General features: G+C 41.8%; 1 protein-coding gene across 5 annotated transcripts in view; it reads left to right on the top strand.

The window, feature by feature from the left end:
* Nucleotides 1-8,628, top strand: part of lrp8 (low density lipoprotein receptor-related protein 8, apolipoprotein e receptor) — a 173,314-nt gene extending 164,686 nt beyond the window's left edge. The window contains exons 17-19 of one of the 5 annotated variants that reach the window (XM_076875958.1): nt 845-913; nt 3,454-3,762; nt 5,323-8,628. In XM_076875958.1, the coding sequence (XP_076732073.1) occupies nt 845-913; nt 3,454-3,737 (353 nt within the window). In that variant the 3' untranslated portion in view covers nt 3,738-3,762; nt 5,323-8,628. Of the gene's footprint in view, nt 1-844; nt 914-3,435; nt 3,763-5,322 lie in introns of all 5 variants that reach the window. The other 4 variants (XM_076875957.1, XM_076875961.1, XM_076875960.1 and 1 more) reach the window with 4 other exon arrangements.
* Nucleotides 8,629-19,153: the final 10,525 nt, after the last annotated feature.

Genomic DNA, 19,153 nt, shown 5'->3' with positions numbered 1-19,153 from the left:
CTTCTGCTGACTCAGAACTCGCTGTCTGAAGTCGCTTCACCTTTTGTGGCTCTCGTGTGTGCGCACGTGTGTGCATTTATTTGCATTTCATTCACTATATGATTTAATTTATGAAGAATAATGTGCGCCTGCATTGTCTGTCACATCCATCACATGCCATCTGTCTCTTTTTGCCAGCCATAGAACTGGAACAGTCACTTTGTCGAATGAGCCAATCAGTATGCAGGGCCAGCACTGTGCTCTCTTGTGTTAATCTTCCTTACCAGACTTCATTATAGCCATCTGATCACACTTTTGGCTAACAGCTAGCCTGCTGCTAATACGAGGGTTGGGAGCGAGATTAATGTCAAAAGCTCCCCCGCCGACCTGTTGGGGTGAGAGCTGAAGGGGAGTAAGGATGCAAAGCATGTCCAGAATAAATGTCTTCTGCATTGCATTGTGACACAGTTTTGAAACGTCTCGTAGAAAAAGAATGGAGTAATGCGAGATCATGTGCTCGTTGCTTATATTCATACAAATTCTGATGCATTGGTTTCTGGAAACGCATTTGTTCCTTCGTGTATTAAAAGGCATCTCACTGCATTTTTATGCCATCCCTGTGTGATTCATTGGCTTTTTCATTTACACATGCTGCTGGGGAAGACAAAGTCAGCAGTCCAAACTGAAATCAGATGGATTCTCTGCCCTTATATTATGCAAATATCCTTTTCCAGCCTTTCTTTTGATGTTCCCGTGTTGAAATCTCTCTTGCTCTCTAGGAGCGCACTTGGTGGGGTTTGAAGCAAAACTTTTTCTTGGTTTGATTCTCTTTTTTTCTTGTCTTCCATCTTTCTGTTCATCTCAGCTGCGAGTGATCACTACCTCATAGGTAACAACATCACAGTAGCTGTTCTGGGGATAGTCATTCCTATCGGTGAGTACTGTTGACTCCCTCACTGTGTTGTCTTTGCTTTCTGCTTGCCTGCCTCTCCCTCCTCGCTCCTTCAAGTCTGCTTAACTGCATGTTGCGTGCGTTTTGTTGTTAATGTGAGTGCGTGTGAGTATGAGGTTATGTGTTTGTGTGCGTGTGCCTGGGTTTTAGGATGTTTGCGTTTCCACCTGGCTGATTAAATCTAAAACATTCTCATTAAAATAATAACAATTCAACACATTATATCTGGTTCAATAGTGAGATTCAGGCATAAAATTGTATCGCATCTATTGAAAAAATGTACTGAGGTATGGTATTATCCAGCAACATCCTCGTGGCCTATGGCTAGAAAAAGCCATTACATGGAAGTGAGCCCCTCTGTCAGTAAACGGCCAGGCTGCTGTAATATGCACATTATGTCATTATTAATGACATTTGAGCAAATGTGAAATTCAATTCAGGTTTTGTCATCACACGACCAGCTGTTAGTACATTTTGCTCGTGTTCACCGCTCTGATCAGATCGTATCAATCAGGCCAATGTTCTGACCTATTTCTGTGACCGAGCGGACTAAGAGTGGGTTATACCGCTTTACGGGAGACGAGGGGAGAGAAAAGTGGATTAATGCCATGAAATTGTGTTTTTGGCCTGGAGCAGGAAGCTAATGACCTCAGACATAATGCTGTTGTCTGTTTAGGCAATAAAGAGAAAACCATCAAGCCGCCTCTACAAAGGCAGAAAAAGGCAATTGTAGTTCTTTCAATCAAACCGGCTTAGAAAAGTTAATCTACTCTATTAGCTCCGATTAAAATGAAAATCGAATTTTATGGAAATATTTCATACTTTCATGCCCAACGTGACTGGGAAATCAGCTGAATGTGCAAATGGCCTTATAGTGGCAGCATATGCCACTAATTGAGATCTCTTTCATCCCTAATATTAACAAGTTTGATAATTCAGGGGAGCGCTAAAAGATTGTAAAGCTATTTTTTTTCTCTTTCCAGTCTCTATAGTTGAAATATCAGCTCATTAAAATAACCCTGGAGACTATTAACCCTTTCCGCTTTATCCTTTTTTTGTCCTTCTCCCATTTATTGCCACCACAAATCTTTTTTTTTTAGCAGCTTTGAAACATTAATGTTGGAGGTCCACACGGGCTGGATTTCTGCACCCCAGCTCTCCGCTCATACCCAGTAATGCACCACACCCACCCACAGCTCCGTAAGGGGAAGCAGCCCAGCAATGATTATCAGTTTTAGCCAAAGACAGGCTGTTTTGCCACTCGCTCATTGGAGATAAATTTTCTAAATGAGAGGAAAGCTGATGGGGTTTTTTGTTTTTTTTCCCTTTAAACCATTGAGCATTTAGAGAAGAACAAAGGAGGAGCTGGGGTTTCCAACCCAGCCACGAAGGAATCTCAAGTGTCTATCTAATAAAGTCGCAATTAGACAGGCGTACTGTAGCGTAGGAAAACACATCTATGAATGCAGGCACACATATCCAAACCTCCTTGACTTACCTCTGATTTGGGTGTTTGCGCTTTCATTATACAAAAACTCTAAAGCATGCACTGTACACACACACACAGGTCCTTGCAGGGCAGTTATGCTGATATGGTAATGAAAGAGGAGAGACGGCGCTTATCTCAAATCCTCCAAATCCCAACCCTTTCCCCGTCTTCTCTCCTCCTCTTACCCTCTTCTTATTCTCCTCCCATAACCCCATCCGGACACTCCAGATATTAATTTTTCGGTGCAATAAAATACAAAATTCTAAATCATTGCCCAAAATTCTGTTTTTTGAGCAATGCGCACCAGGATTATATGCTGATGACAATTAAGCAACCTTGTGGGGCTTTTATTCAAAAACAAGGTCATAATCAGTGTCTTCAGGGCTTGAATGGTTACAGATTTAATATAAAATGCCAGTTTGGTTCAGTGTGCCCACGTGTGTGTGTGTGTGTTGGAATGATGTTTATGTGCATGTGTACCATGCAGACATTTATGTTGCATATTGTGTGTGCATGTATTTGATCGTTTCGTGACACTGAGGGGGGGATATAATGCAATGAATGATTAGTTCCTCTTTGAAGGCTCATTGTTTCTCTAATAAATGCTTAGATTTTTTAAAATGCAGATACAGAAGACATACGGGGGATGAAACATAAAAAGCTCAGCCCACTAAATTTATAGAAACAGATGCATAAAGTGCCACCAGTTTTTCTAACAGTTTCAGAAAAGTGGACTGCTTCCCCTTCAGGTTCATCTCCTTGTGCACCTCTGGACGTTTTCCAGAAGGCGAATATTTCCATGTTTTTTTTTTTTGTTGTTTGTTTTGTTTTGTTTTTAAAATTTTTGAGAAGCTGTTATGCAAACAACATTTCAAAAACCAAAACTGAAAAATAATGAGCCTTCAGGTGAACAGTGTGTTTGTGCGTGAGTGCTTAAAGCGCCGCTCTGTGTCCCCCGGGCTGTGTTAACGCTCCCGCCGTGTGTTGTTGTTGTGTGTGTGTTAAACACATGCAGTCCCTATCCTTGCCACAGTGGTCATCGGATTGCTCTGCACCGGTGGATACCTGGTCTGGCGCAACTGGCGGCGCAAGAACACCAAGAGCATGAACTTCGACAACCCAGTGTACCGCAAAACCACAGAGGATGACGACGACGAAATCCACATCGGGCGTCAGAGCGAGTCCATCGGTCACGTCTACCCAGCAGTGAGTGGCAGCCACAGTCAGCCATTCATAGCGCTTCCTCTAGGGGGCGGCGTCACAGACAACAACTCTCACTGGTATTCGGGGGCGCCGATGCTCTCGAACGCTAAGTGAGAGGTACTGCGGAGGAAAGGAAGAGGTGTGAAATATTTGGAAAATGGGAGTTGGCACGAGGGTTTGGAAAAGCCCGTTTTCTTGTACATGTCAGCCCGGTGGAAAGAAAGAACAGGCTCGCACACGTTCACATATCATTTTATTTCTTTATGTTTTTGAAGTAATTACCGAACACACCTGTCACGCGTACACGTAAACCCTCGACACACATTTCGTTCACCTTCAGCGACCATATTCATGCGATACATCCCTGCTGCCGACCCGCCATCCCATTTATTTGTGCATCGTGTTAGTGTTTTTGGTTGTTGAAGTGAGTGATCCCCATTTCCTGACAAAACCCTTGTGCACAGGCAAAGCATTATTCCTTTGCTTCAGAAAGGTTCAGCAGCCAAGAAATCATGATTAGTGCAGATGAGATGCAAAAAAAGAGAGGTGAAAGAGGAGTTGCTCTATAGCCACTGCTCACAAATAAATTGGACATGTAGAGTAGATAGTTGCGTCATAGCATTGAACTAATGCGATTTTGTTTTGAGGTCACACAAAATTTGAAAAAAGGAGCACAAATCAGGATGAAGGACTCTCTCGAAATACAATTTATCTTGCAGAAACCATAAATCTCAGCAACGCAATTTCAGAATTACCCTGATGACTTCCCATTGATGTATATGCAGTTTTAAAAGTCACTGGAAGCGGCATTTTCTACAAACCCTGGATACAGTGGCAGCTGCAACACGTAGCAGTAAAGTAAAATGCCCTTAAATCCAGACTGTGCGTCATTAGGAGTTTATGACATTTACCGAATATGCTTCTTGTTTTGGGTGTCAGAGAGCAAGCGGCGAAGGGCAGCCAAAAAGCATAAAGGAGGGAGGGCGAGACGGGAGTCTAGCGCTTTGATCTGTTGGCATGGTAACACAGATTTCTTTGTGTCACCCCGGAGAGAAAGAAGGCAAAGAATTCTGGGTATCACTGGCATGATGACAGGCGGGAAGCACGCTCAGACAGACACTGAAACAGGTGCACGACTGAGTCATATTAAGATTCAAGGTCGAAGTAACAACCTACCCTCGCGGAACGAGAGAGGGGGCTTTACTCCTTCTCTCTCGTTTTCCCAGTTTTATTACAAACATTTGTACAAATCTTATGTATTGCCTTTTATCTCTTTAGTGGTTTTCTTCCTCTTCTTTTCTCGTCCTAACTTTTTCTTGCCCTTTGTCTCAGTGTGGCAGCTCGGGCAGCCAGAGAAATCAGGCTTGCATTATGTGGGCCAGACTTTCGCAACCGTAGGCAGGCAGCCTGCATTCCTCGCTACGAGCAGCCAGGGAAGGAGGGGACAAACAACACGTTGGGGGGGGCTGAATTGGAAAGAAACGAAGACGAAGGTTGGGGAGAGGAGGCAGAATAGTGAGAGGGCATCACATAACAAAGCTGCCATTTTTCTTCTGGGTTCCACCTAGACTGGAATCTTGTCTCCCTTTCTCCTCTTTTTCCACTGAGCTTCTCTATTTTCATTCCCCGCTGTTCTATCTCACTTCCTTCTCCTTAACCAGCCTGTTGTGGTAACGGTCTTTTTATCTGCTGTTTGCAGCGCGTGGCACTCAGTCTGGAGGATGATGGCTATCCCTGAGGGAGGAGGGGGATGCAGCCTGCACCCCTGCGCTCCCATACTGGCCCCCTCCTCTCACCACAGCCTCTAGACCACTACAATGAGGCCAGTACAACGCAGAGGAGAAAAGAAAAGGAGACCTCATTTTGCCTCCCTGTTTTTAAAGAGCAGGGATGACATGTACACCTGTTAAAGCCCACCTCCATCTCCTACCGTCTCCACTGGAGTAACACTACTACCATTATTAGCTACTACTACTACTATTAGTTTAGTAGCCTCTGCTCCACTCCTCTCTTCTCTCTGCCTCTTGTTAGCACCAGTGCTACTCAAAATGCTGCTTGATGATGATATTGTCCATACTAACCTCATTCAGCTGTCTCAGTGCACTTTGTAAATAAAAGGATTTCTGGCTGCCGTGCAAGCAGGAGAAGGCGGCGTGCATCATTTTAAATTCCTCGTGCTTTCACTGTATTTATTTCTGTTGCGTTTGCTGTTGTAAATATGTGACCAGCACCTCTCAGTGCACAGCACGAAAGACAAGTTTGGAAGGATGGTGCAGTACAGTGGCAAGCAAGGACGCTGTATTTCTTCATTGTCATGTAAAGAGACCTTTTTGAAGGGGTTTGTTGCAGGGGGGTGTCATCCTTTTTCACACCTAGTCCCTCAAATTTGCCCTTTCACTTACTGTAAAGCTAAATATAGCCAAGGAGAGGAAAACTGATGAGGTCGTCGTACATTTAGAGGTGATTTTGGGGATAAAGGAGACTTTTTTCTTTCTTTTTTTTTTCCCTTTGCAATTGAAGGGTTTGTGCTACCAGAGGGTAGTGCCTCAAGGCTGAAAGCAGCAGGGTAGAAAAGGCAAAGGATTATGGGTAATCCCCTGGCCTCTGCCATCAGAGGTGTACATACAGTCAATAATGAACTTGGGATTGTTTTCCTGTTTGCACTGAGTAGCAAGAATCCCACATGTGTTTCTGAGTCTTCATTTGCATCTGCCAGCGTCAATATTCTAGCAGCGAGAACATATTCTTTTGAATTGATGCAGGGAATTGGATGTTAAATAGTTGTTTAGTGATCGGATTTAAAAACATGTAAGTGCATGCTGCACTTGCTGTATGGGAATCCTGGAGGAAATGAAGAGTGAGATGACAAGCTCATCACAGCAAGAAAACACAGAGGTGTTTGACTTTGAGTGACCCCTTAAACATCAGTCCCAGCTGGAGTTTTTTGTTTGTTTGTTTTTTGGGATGAGGTGGGGTGGGGGGCTACCTTTACTCCCCCTTTTTAACAATGCAGCTGTGTGTTTTCTGGATGTGATGCTGTATTTCTTATGTCTTGTCACCGTCTCTGTGTGGTGCGCAGATGAGTAACACACCGAGGCCGACTGAGCTGAGCGCTGATTTGAAAAATGGGACCTGATCTTCCTTGGCTTGCTTCGAACCAGCTTCCAGCCTATTGAATCAGTTGCGATTCATGCCAATGAATATTGTAATAATTGCTCATCTTGTGCTGGAATAGGGAATCACTAGAGGCCGCGATGACAGAATAGCAGAACTGTTACAAGTAGTCGAGGCAAATTGCCAGCGTTCTTATTCAGGACATCGTTTAGTGTCCTAATTGAAAATTTGACAGTTTTAAGCACAGTTAAAACACATTATATACTCTGTAAGGCAGTTTTGGATGGTCTAAACTATAAATACATGAAACACTCGTCTTCCATTCTTGCCTAATGAATCTGATCAATGCTGCATGTAAGATCCTACATATTGGACTAGTAAATCCAATATGACTAAATAACACACACACACACAAGTTCCCAATGCAAATGTTAAAGTCTTCCATCCTAGACTCAGTACGGTCTCAGATTATGTATTCATGCAACAGTTGATTAATGACGGTTATTATTCATGGATTTCACTATTTCTTGGAAGGCTTAGCTTCAGCGTAGAAGCTCAGATAACCACGAGGGAGGAACAGAAAGGCAAGGAAAACAAAGATGAAAGGTGGTGTAGGGCTTGACTGCCAGAATTTATACGCCGCCATATGTGAGCAGGTTTGTACTTGGAAGATGAACGGTGGGTCGTTTGTTTTCCCGGATTTCTGCCAGTGTTGGCATCGCCGTATTCTGACAGTCGCTCCTCTCGCCTCCCTCGAAAGGATGGCACTCTCTCCTCTCAGTTTATGAAGCACAGTTGTGTGAACTGTGTGTGACAAGTAGCAAGCTAGACAGGTAAATCGTAGTCCTCTCCAGCAGCGCGCTCCCCCTACATCCATCTAACGGAGGAGGATCGAGCGCAAGGGGGAGGCCATCTCCCTTCATCTTCACCTTGTACAGATGAAGAAAAATGTAATGCACTGCACAGTGGGGAAGATTGGGACTCCACTCAGCATGACGTTAGACTGGTTTGTTAGTTTCCACCAGTGACTGCTTTTTAGGCCTTTAAGAATTGACATATATTGAACAGATTTGATTAAACACTGAAAACAATGATGTAGATTAGCCACTGCAGTTTTCATGCGTATAGGATCCAGTTCCCAAAGGAGAGATTAGGTAGTGATGGAAAAATCTGGATGTAAGCTATCTTTGTGAATTTAAGATTAAATAAATCACAGCTCCCTGAGCTGAGTCAGCTCTGCGTGCCAACACTTTCCTTCATGTCCATGTTTGCTTCAGGTCTAATCGAGTTCCATGCTGGAGGTGGGGGGTGCAGGTAGGAGAATAAATTGCTTATTTATTGAGGTGTAGGAAACTTATTATGGCTACAGTGTGAAGACAGATTGGCTGGTCCACTGTGTGGTCACCTCAAGAACATTCGTCTATTCTGAAGGACATTGAAAGAAGTCCGGAACAGTTCTTTGTCTGTAACTATTCAAGGTAGTAATTGTAGTGGCAATGGAGGGCTTACTGTGACCATAGGCTCTCTAGACATCTGCTTCACTGTTGTTCCATATTTACAAGACTATTAAGGGACTAACCACTGGTGTGATGTCGGCTATAACAGCTTTTTTCCTCTAGGTCAGATAAGCTTAGAGTGCACTGGGTCACTATTTGTTTTTTAGTTCAGTGTTGATCTAGTAATCGCTGCTTTAGAGAACAAAGTGCAACATTATAAACGATACTGTGAGTTCTTTAACAATTAATGGGGAAATATACTGCACTAAAATGAACTTTTTCCTTGTAGACTGTGTTTACTGAATTGAAAATGTTGATGTACGTCTAAAAATGTCTTGCTAGTAAACTTGAAATCTTTGAGAAAAATGAGTTAATTAAATGAGTTGGTCTTGGCATTGTTGTGTTGTATGGATTTCTGAGTTACTGGAACTCACTACCTTTTGTTGAAGGAAGAAAACAGGGTACATTTGTTCTGGTGAAGTGAACGCTTTGCTATTTTACTTTTAACACAGAATCAATGCTGTCACCTAGAAATGACATTTATATGGTACTTAATACTAAAATGTTATCTGAAAGGCCGATTTTATTGGTTGATGTTGCATAGTTTGTCCACTAGAGGGCGCGTCGCAACTTCCCTGTTGGCGGTACTGCCACACACGCAACAAGCAGCAGATCCAAACAACATCAGGCCGTGTGTAAATGAGTAAACAACTACATATCAGCTGATATGAGTTTATCAAATTTAAATCAGCAATTTTGACTATTGGTTTTAAGAATTAAGAATTCTATATCGTTCAGACGCTTGTAGATGCTAGGTTGTTTTGTCTTTTTGTTTTGTTTGTCTTTGAAGGAGAATACATTATGGTTATATACTAGAATTGGCAATCAGATGTTCAAGGTGAACAGATGGCATACAAAACAACAGAAGAGCTATTTTCCTTTCTGTTTTAGAGCTTTTAGTTGACTGCTGCTCAAACAGCTCTCACCTACAGTCCAAATAGAAACCAGAGCTAATATTTACATATATCATATCAGAACTATATAAAAGGACTAATATGGTCCCTTTATATGTATAGACGCCTACAGCTACTACATATAAAATGTGTTGCTAGAGACTGTGTTTTGCTTCAGTGTAGTTTCTAGGTGACAGGATTGAAATGAATATAAGTTGTTATTTTATGTAGAATGCATACTGTTTACACCAGCAAAAGCATATGTATAGGCATATTTATAATATTTAACTCCTTGATATTTAACTCTATTTAACTCGTTCACTGATTGAGAAAACAAATATTCAGAACAATCCTAATGGACATCTTAAGTGCATAAACTGTGCAAATTGTTACTAAATCGAGGGAGGAAGTTGTTGCTTGTTATCAGCGTAAATAGTAAATACTAACAGTCCTGATAACCCCGATACAGTCTTCCTGATCTGTGCTCTCCATTTTATCGTACTGTTGCTTGTCTTTTCCTTTTCTGAGCGGAGACCTTACGTTGCTTTAACCACAATGCTCTTCTCACATCGCTCCACCGCTTCATCTCCTCGAGCACTGTATCAAATGTAATTCCAACTGTGAGTTTTAAAGTGTTTCTTTGGCTGTCGCACTGTTGAATTTTAGCTTCGAGGGCAAAGTCCACGCTGTTGTTTCTGTGCACTCTCATTCGCTTGCAACCCTCTCATCTTCATCTCACCCATGAACATCTTTCCTTTGGCAAGGGCTCTCAGTCTTTGGGTAGACAGGCACACAGTGGAAGAATTAAAGAAAAAGAAAACACTGGAGGAAATAACCTGAAACAACAACAAAAATAATAAGGAAGTCCCCAGAGATAGAAAGAAAAATGTGAACCAGCAAACCGGTGAACAATCACACTCAGCTTGGAGAAGCGGCCTCCCCCTTGAGCTACAGTTTTGGACTGTGGAAGGAACCCTCAGTGACTCTACTTGGATGGCACTTAGCTTTTGTTGACCCAGTGACTTTCCTCGATACACTGACTCCTCTTTTTGTTATGTGGGGAGGGTTTTTTTGGACTGTGTAAGTGAGTTGTAGTTGTTGCTCTCCTCCTTTCTCTGTCTCTCCCTCTCTATCTCCTCATCAGACTATTTCTAGTTTCATGTGTAATCTACTTGATGTTTGATTACTTGAAGGGGCAGCGTTCAGTTGCCTAGATTTTTCGAGCACTCTGTGTAAAATGAAGGCTTTCGGGAAAGAAGGTGATCTTTGTGTAAATCTTTTCATGGCTCGGGATGATGATGATGATGATATGTACAGGGGGAATGTTTTGATACGTTTTTATGGTCCTTCCACAGTCAAACAAGATGAAGAAATTGAAATAAAATCTAAGGCTCCAGATTTTTTTTTTTTTTTTTTGCAAAACTGTCCACCTACATTTTCTCAGAAATCTTGCTGATATGTCTTTGTCTGCAAGGAAAGATTAAAAAAAAGAAAAAGAAAAGGAAAAAAAAACATTCGGGCCTCTAACCATTCCTCAGCCATAAGACAGGCATTTTTTCTTTATGCTGTTTGTTGCACAAAACTTTTCAAAAAGCCTTCTGCACTGTGTAAAGAAATAACGTTCTTTGTAAGGGAGGAAATAAAAGTGTGGTGGGGTTGGGGCTCAAGGGGGGTGTCCAGTGAGTGGTACAGTCCAGTGGTTTTGAATCCTGACTTGTAAATAATACGTTTTCATACTGCAGAAATCTTTTGATAATGTTTTAAATGTATCTGTAAAAACAACAACAGCGGCAAAAAAACGGAGAAAAAAGATGTACATAAACTTCTGGGGTAAAAGGAGTGTAGACGATATATGAATTTATTTGTACACACGAGCACTGGATTTCTTTACTACTTGATTGTAACTAAAATTTAATAATCTGCCAAAGTGTTCCTGTATTACTTTCACTTCCATTTGTTCGTTTCTGTTTTACTCTCCTGCTTTTTAACAGCAATGCGGATTTTTAGAGTTTCCACTGTATTTAATTCTGTTTAAATTTAATTCGTCTTTTGTTAGTTTGGTTTTTTTTGGGGGGGGGTTATTTTGGGGTTTTTTAAAGTGGGGATGGGGGGGGGAGGAGGAATCATTTTAATTTATTGGTGCCTTGTTTTGTGCTCCTGTACACTTCTACTCTGTTTTTCTGTCTTCTGTGTCTGTTTGAGGGAGGGAGGGGGTGGGGGGGGGGCTGGGTGGTTAACTGGGGCGGGTTGTTGAGGGGGGGGGAGTGTTGACAACTTAGCAACTTCTGTACTTACATTGAATATCTGTACTGTATGCCAAAATGGTCTCACTCACGTTTCTATGAAATCAAGCTGTTGATAAATATCTCTATATATTGATATATTAAATTTATAAAAACTGTCCAACCCTTTAGTGTGAATACTGTTTTCATTTGTATTTGTTTCTTCGTTTCTTTGTCTTTCTGTATGGGCTGACAACTTGTGCAGGCTGTGAAAGCTACTGTAGGTTGCAGCATAATGTATTAATCAAATTTATTACTCTCACTCTTCTTTGCAACTTTTCCTAACACTAGTTTCATCCATCCATCCATTCGCTTCCGCTTATCCTTTTCAGGATCACGGGGGGCGCTGGAGCTTATCCCAGCTGTCATAGGGCGAGAGGCGGAGTACTCCCTGGACAGGTCGCCGGTCTGTCGCAGGGCTAACACACAGAGACAGGCAACCATTCGCACTCACATTCACTCATTCAAAAGTAAATGTCTTAAAACATCTTGACTCTAGGATTAGAAAACTTTACTGAGGATTAATGTGCAGCTCCAAAAAGTAAATAAAGGAACACTTAGAAACACATCAGATCATGCTGGATGTCTATACTGACGTGAACTGCGTAATGTGTTAGGAATCAAAGGATGCCACATGGTTTAATGGCATCCCAGGTGATTCTTTTTTGGTTTTTGTGGGTTTTTTGGCCCTCACATACTTGTATGCATGCCTGACAATGCTGGTGTCCTGGAGGATCTCCTCCCAGATCGTGACCAGGGTATCGCCAACCTCTTGGATAGTCCGCAGTGCAACCTGGCAATGTTGGATGGATCGAAACATCCCAGTCAGTGGTATTAATACCCTTCCTGCAGTAACTGCATGCATGCTCTCGCCACACGGGGACAGGTATTGTTGTACAGGAGGAATCAACTGGAACAGAGTAGTGTTTGAATAGTACAGGGCGTCAGTGGTAGACCTGACAATTCTGCACAGGGCCTCCTAAAACTTTTTTTTTTCACACCAGTGACCTGCTGGAGGTCATTTTGTCACACTAGTAGTGTTCATTTTGTTCCTCCTTGAACAAAGGTCCAAATACCGCTCCTGCTAAGGGGTTAAGGATCTTCTGAAGCCTGTTCCAGCTCTCCTAGAGTAACTGTCTGTCTCCTGGAATCTCCTCCATGCTCTTGAGACTATGTTGGGAGTCGGACTACGTGTGCAACCTCAGCAGGGTTCAGATATTGCCTCATCCTCCCAACAGAGACAGTGACCATAGCCAAATGCAAAACTTGTGAAAAAACAGCCAGAAACAATGATTAGGGACAAAATCTCAGTGACCTCCACCTGTAAAACAATTCCTGTTTTGGGGGTTGTCTCATTGTTGCCCCTCTAGTGCACCTGTTTTTAATTTCAATAACAACAAAGCAACTGAAACAAATTTTAAAATGACCCTGTGGTTTTAGGACAATAAATCATCTTTCTGCAAAAACAGCACTTGCCAGAAAATTTAAGTGCTTATAATCAAAGATGTTTTTCTAACCACCAGGTATAGTAGGACTGCGAGAGTATATAGACAGACACTACAGTGAATTCACATACACAGGTCATTTGGATGTACTCTGTTGATTATACAGTACGGGTGTAGTAAAGAAGTTACAGCTTTGAGTCATGGCAGAACTCCCCAACCCGCCCACCCAAAATGTGTTTCTGGCTCCTGCCAGCTTGTTCAGGAAAACTGAGTATTTCTAGTGAGGTTTTTTTTAACTGTGCTAAGTAACATTTATTCTTCATTCACATAAAGAGTGTACAGTGTACACCAGGAGTTGTATAAGTCAAAGACAGAAATTTGGTCGACTGAATTGAATAAAGTTGAATGCAATTCTGAGCTAAATAAGCAGATTCTTTAGAAAGGGTTTACATCAGTGTCCTCAGGGTGTGCTTTTATGACTTCTATTAAATTTTATTGTCCAGAAAAGAAAATAATGCGCTGTGATCAACGATTATGTGCAGACCTTTATGGTCAAAACATGTTGTCTCAAACTGAGCCAAAAGCAATGAGACGTTTTGTGTTTTTGGCGTTTTCTTTTAGGGCATTGAGTTCACTCAGTGCAGATGCTTTGCATTTGATATATTTACTTTGAAAACTCATTTGAGAAATGAATTCCATGCTCTTTCACTTCACTTCTTTTGTTGTCTAACCAGCACTCCCATCAGGATGTGGACCTGCCATGCCTTTGATATCAAAGACCACTTCACTTCTAGCATAGGTATGAGTTAGTGATTAATTCAATATCATTTATACAGCACCAAATCACAACAACAGTCGCCTCAAGGCGCTTTATATTGTAAGGTAGACCCTACAATAATACATACAGAGAAAACCCCAACAATCATATGACCCCCTATGAGCAAGCACTTTGGCGACAGTGGGAAGGAAAAACTCCCTTTTAACAGGAAGAAACCTCCGGCAGAACCAGGCTCAGGGAGGGGCGGGGCCATCTGCTGTGACCTGATGGGGTGAAAGAAGGAAGACATGATAAAAGACATGCTGTGGAAGAGAGACAGAGATTCATAACAAGTATGATTCAATGCAGAGTGGTCTGTTAACACATAGTGAGTGAGAAAGGTGAATGAAGAAGAAACACTCAGTGCATCATGGGAATCCCCCCGGCAGTCTACACCTATTGCAGCATAACTAAGAGAGGATTCAGAGTCTCCTGATCCAGCACTATATGCTTTAGCAAAAAGGAATGTTTAGAGATAAATAGTATTGCCTATGGCCACCTAAAGTAAAACGAAATGAAATAAGCTTGAAAGAAGGGGTTTTGTGTGTCCTAAAGGGTGTTAAAACCTCCAAACATCTTTTTTCTCCTTTCTTTTCTATGTGCTAAAATATATATGATACATGGACACTGGAGATACTTGCTCTTTGTCCATGTTGTCGGGCTCACAGAGAAAAGAAAAAGACAAGTTTTTCTAAAGGTTAGCAGGAATGATCGGGTAAAATGGACTTGACTGTGTAATGGGGGGAAGGAAAGGAGATAGGGGACTTTTCTAGTCTATGGAGACATTTGTGGAGTGACATTTCACTCGGAGTTTGATGGATGAGCCAGCAAAAAGAGTTGGCACTATTTGGCCTAAGAGTTGTTCCGGCGTTGCTGTTGCTCTTCATTGAGGATTCAACCTGTGTTTGAAATGTGTGTTTTAAATCAGCTCTTGGCCTCGAGAAGACTTTGATTTAAAAACAAGTGTCCTTGGCATAACATTAGTCAGGATTGTTGACCGCCACCTTGAAAACCACAACATGCTGAGACTTTCCATGGCTAGATATCAATTTGGCAGGAAACAGTAACATTATGACTTTCCTGCTTTCCCTTCTTTGGGTTTTGTGATTACTCCCCTTGCTGGAGTGGGCGCTGTCTTAGCTTCTCATTAGTTTATCTCAAAATTCTCACACTCTTAAATAAAGAGAGAAGAGGCCACGCAAAACTGATCCAGGAACACAAACAGGATTTTTCCATTGATCTTTTTGTTACTAATGCACCTGGTGTCTCTAAGGCCTTTATTTTATTATATAAAATTCCAGAGGCGCATTGCTAAGATAAAACAATCATTACACAGCTAAAGCTTTCTGTGGTCCCCTGGGGATTGGCGCTGATTCCAGTAAGGGCCAGAAAGTGGGAAGAAGCCTCAAACAATTAGCCAGTCTGTCACAAATTGACACATTAATGCATGTGGGAAATTTAAACCTTTTATATTCATCCACCTAAAAGCAGTCCGTCTACTTTCATGGTGGAAAGAGGTAGAAAATCCAGATTTTTCAACACTATCCACACTACTAAAGAACATATTAATTTTCTCTGTTTGACCTGCTAGAATCCCTCGAGCAGTCGACTTTCACAGCGCTGTGGTGGCAATCCAGCCTCACTCCACACCTGCAAGCTACCGCTCTCATTTTCCCTCTCTCTCTCTTCAACTATTTCCCTCTCCTCTGCTAAATGGAGCTCATGTCGGACTCTATTAGCTACCATTCGGAGTTAGTAGGGCAAAAATCTCCTCTCTCCACCTGTCACTTAAAATGAATAAAATATTTGGGGTGCCTGGAGTGACACCTGTACTTATGAAAATGAAGTAGCACAGCTGACCTCAATGTCTAACCTCCCTCGCTCTCTCTGGAAAACTGTTTTGTCTGAAATTTTGGCAAAATTTTAGGTACAGATTTCCTGAAGTATCTTTTCAAACTGAATTCTTTAACATCAAATCATTATGTAGTTGTGCTAGTACTCTGTGTGCCTGCACAGTACATTTAAAATGAAACAATGACGATATTTTTTAAATGTTCCACCTTAATTTCATTGCTAACTGGTGAGGAATTACAGCCATGTTTCCACACTGAGGACAGTTCAGTCAAAAGATGCTTTTATGAACGGGAGTGCCCCACTTAGTGACTGTTTATGAATTATTGCAGACAAATACAATGAATCTGATTGTGGAGTCAATTCCAGATTTGAAACTGCAGCTGTTAAACCATATGAGGCAGTCAAAGGACCTGTTAATGTAAATGACAAAGATATACTGCAAAAACAAAACATCAGAGAGACAGTGGAAACATTTGGAGTGTCTGAATGAGCACATACGCGACAAAATGAAACGCACACCTTGGCATAAAGACCTAGACATCCATGGAAGATGCAAAGAAATCCTTTTTCTCTCCAGCAGTTAGTCATAGCATTATCTATATCTGCAATGAAGAGAAGACTCAGTGAAGAAGTGCAAATAAAGAGGGTTCACAACAACAAGAAGTCTTCAAAGGCTTCACGAATTAAAATCCCAGAAACATCTTTAAAACCCTGGACCTGCTTTCTTTGGACAGACAAAACAACCTGTATAAGTATGACAGCAAGAAAAAGCATGTTTATGAGCTTAAGTTAGCCATTATTTCTTTAGGCAGGCTGTATGCTTTGCTGCCCCTACTGGCACTCTGCTAATGTCTGACCCCAAAAGGTACCCTGTGCATACTTTGGCTAAGGTTTTGACTCAACAGCAGCATCTGGCACAGATGGCAGGAACACAACAAGACCCAGGCTGCTAATCTGATTGCCTCTTTCCAACCAAAGACCAGCTAATCTGCTCTTTTATTTTCAGATCACACACTTGGAAACATAGTGACACACTGCTGGATCTGTGTGCTTACATTTCACTAGTAACTCTCTTTTGATTATTCTACGTTACTGCCTGCTCTTGCTCAGCTCCCTTATTTCTTCTCCTCTAATTATCATCCTGTCTTCCATTGTTTCTGCCACTGAGAAGCAGGTTTATGGTGCTCCTGCGTGAGAATAATTTCACAGGATTAACAATTGAAGTGTTTCACAGCCATCGCATTAAAACTTAATTGTAAAGAATCATGCTTTTCAGCCCTTTCAATTTGCTTCAGTTTATCCCCTCATATCCTTCCCCATGCTTTCCCTCTTGCACCGTCTTTCACCCTGGTCTCTCTTGGTCCATTTCATTTTACCTCCATCAGCGTTTTTGCTGCTTCCTACTTTCCCGCCGTGGCATCATTTGTTGCAGTGGTAAGGTGTTTCTGCTTTGGGAAGCTTGCTTTTAATATGCCACATCTGGCCTCATAAAGTTGTTGCGATGAAGTCTGTCTCTGTTTAAAAATGCAGTGAACACACAGCCGCCCTCTGCCACTGTCTCCCTCCTCCCTCTGCCTCATGGATGACAGTTTCTATTATCTCCCGGACAATAAGTTGCACAGATTAGCCATGCGGGCAGACAGGGGAGCGGGGATATGGCATAGCACGTGTGTGCATTTGTGTGTGTGTTTTTTGTGATTGTATTTGTGGATTTCTGATTAACCGCTTGTGCAGCTCTCAGTATTTGTCTTTTCCATCTCTGTGTTCATGGATGTCCTCCCAGCTGGATGTGTACATGTGTCTCTCTGTCTAACTACATGCAAGTATGTGTGTTTCTGTCTGAGTGTGAATGTGAGTGTGCGTGTGTGTGTGCGTGTGTGTGTGTGTGTGTGTGTGTGTGAGAGAGAGAGAGAAGAGAGAGCTACCGTGCCTGCAGTGGGACACGCGAGAGGAGGAGTTGATGGGCTAAGTGCCATTACCAGATAATTACAGCTAAAAGTCTCTAACGAGGACGGCTCATCATTATGGTGCTGGCAGACAGAGAGGCCACAAAAAACATCTGCAATTCAGATTAGGAGCACTTGCATGTTCGCTTTATGTGTGTGCATTCACTATGTGCCTCCCTTGTTGTTCCTCTCTTCCTCTTGTCCTGTCCATGCGACAGATTCACATTTGAAATTTAAAAAAGAAAGGAAAAAAAACAGCCTCTTAGAGAGCATTTGCATGTGTGAGGGTGCACACACACACAAATATGAACATTGTACATCAGTTTAATTGGCTGGTAAGGGGCCTCTGTGTGAGTTGAGTTTGAGGGCATCCTTACTCTACACAGCGATGTCTGTAATGGGCTCACTCTTCACTCTCTGTGAGGGGCTTATCCTCCTCCTAAATGTGGTCTGTGGTGCACACCCGCAGTCAGCAGCAGGAACAAGCGCATGTGTAAGATGGGGGTACATAAAAAGAACAAAGCTAATATTTTACCCTTTTGTCCTACAGATATTATATTTTGCATAATTGTGAAAAATTAATCAAATTATTATTTTTTGCCTGCTGGGAAAGGCGAGGAGGTTCAGATCCTGATAACAAAGGTTTTTCTCTTAAGCCTTATCTTTGCAATCCACAGACCTCTAAATAGTTGCTGATGATTGTTTTTATTCATTATCCTTTATTATCCTTTATTACTACTCCAGTGGTTCACAAACTGTGGTACGCGTACCACTGGTGGTACTTGGGCTCCTTCTAGTGGTACGCGGGAAGTCTCCAGATTAAATAATATACCATGTTCGGACTGAGGGAACTTTTTTTTTTATGAAAAATTAAAATGTACAGCTCTGCTATCACTTCCAACATAAATTAAGACGGAAAACTAAACAGCAGTGACGTTTGTAGGGTTACTGGAGTTGGGCTAGCTGGTATATAATGATGTGCAATGTGGTGGCTAGCTACACAGCTATGTTAGCATAACATAAACACAGTGAAGCTGGAGGATGAACACTAACTTTTCCACTCAGTAAACGTTAACGTGAGGGTTCCCAAGGCTTAGGGATAAATGCAATCGCAGGATGCTGTAAACGGACCAAACTTCAGTCAGGAGAACAACTGAGATCCATCCACAATATGAGGTTAGTCATTAACTTACTGCTGCATGGGCTGGGCTGTAGTTACATCGTAATGTTTGAAAAACTGAGTTTTAAAATGAAAAGTGGTAATAAAAACCGAGAGAGGGTGACAGTGATCAATGCCTTTTTTATTTTCTTGTTTAGATTAACTAGAACAAGATACAAAGCATTAAAAAAACACAACAGCCTTAATAAACACAGAGTAGTTTGTTCATACGTCACCACTTAAAGACCAGATTTCCCACCTGCTGTGAATGTTTTAGTGCAGTACAATTGTTATTATTATAACTTGTCACATCCTGTTTATGACAGTTAAAATAGATAACATTTATATAAGAAATAAAATTGCCTCATATAAACTATATGTTGTTAAACAGGCCTATACTACTGTACTTTAATGTCGGTCATAAGGGTGGTACATTAAGAGCCATATATTTTATGAGGTGGTAC

The sequence above is a fragment of the Maylandia zebra genome, linkage group LG17, assembly GCF_041146795.1.
Source record: "Maylandia zebra isolate NMK-2024a linkage group LG17, Mzebra_GT3a, whole genome shotgun sequence".
Lineage (NCBI taxonomy): Eukaryota > Metazoa > Chordata > Actinopteri > Cichliformes > Cichlidae > Maylandia > Maylandia zebra.
This window is presented reverse-complemented; position numbering and strand designations above follow the sequence as displayed.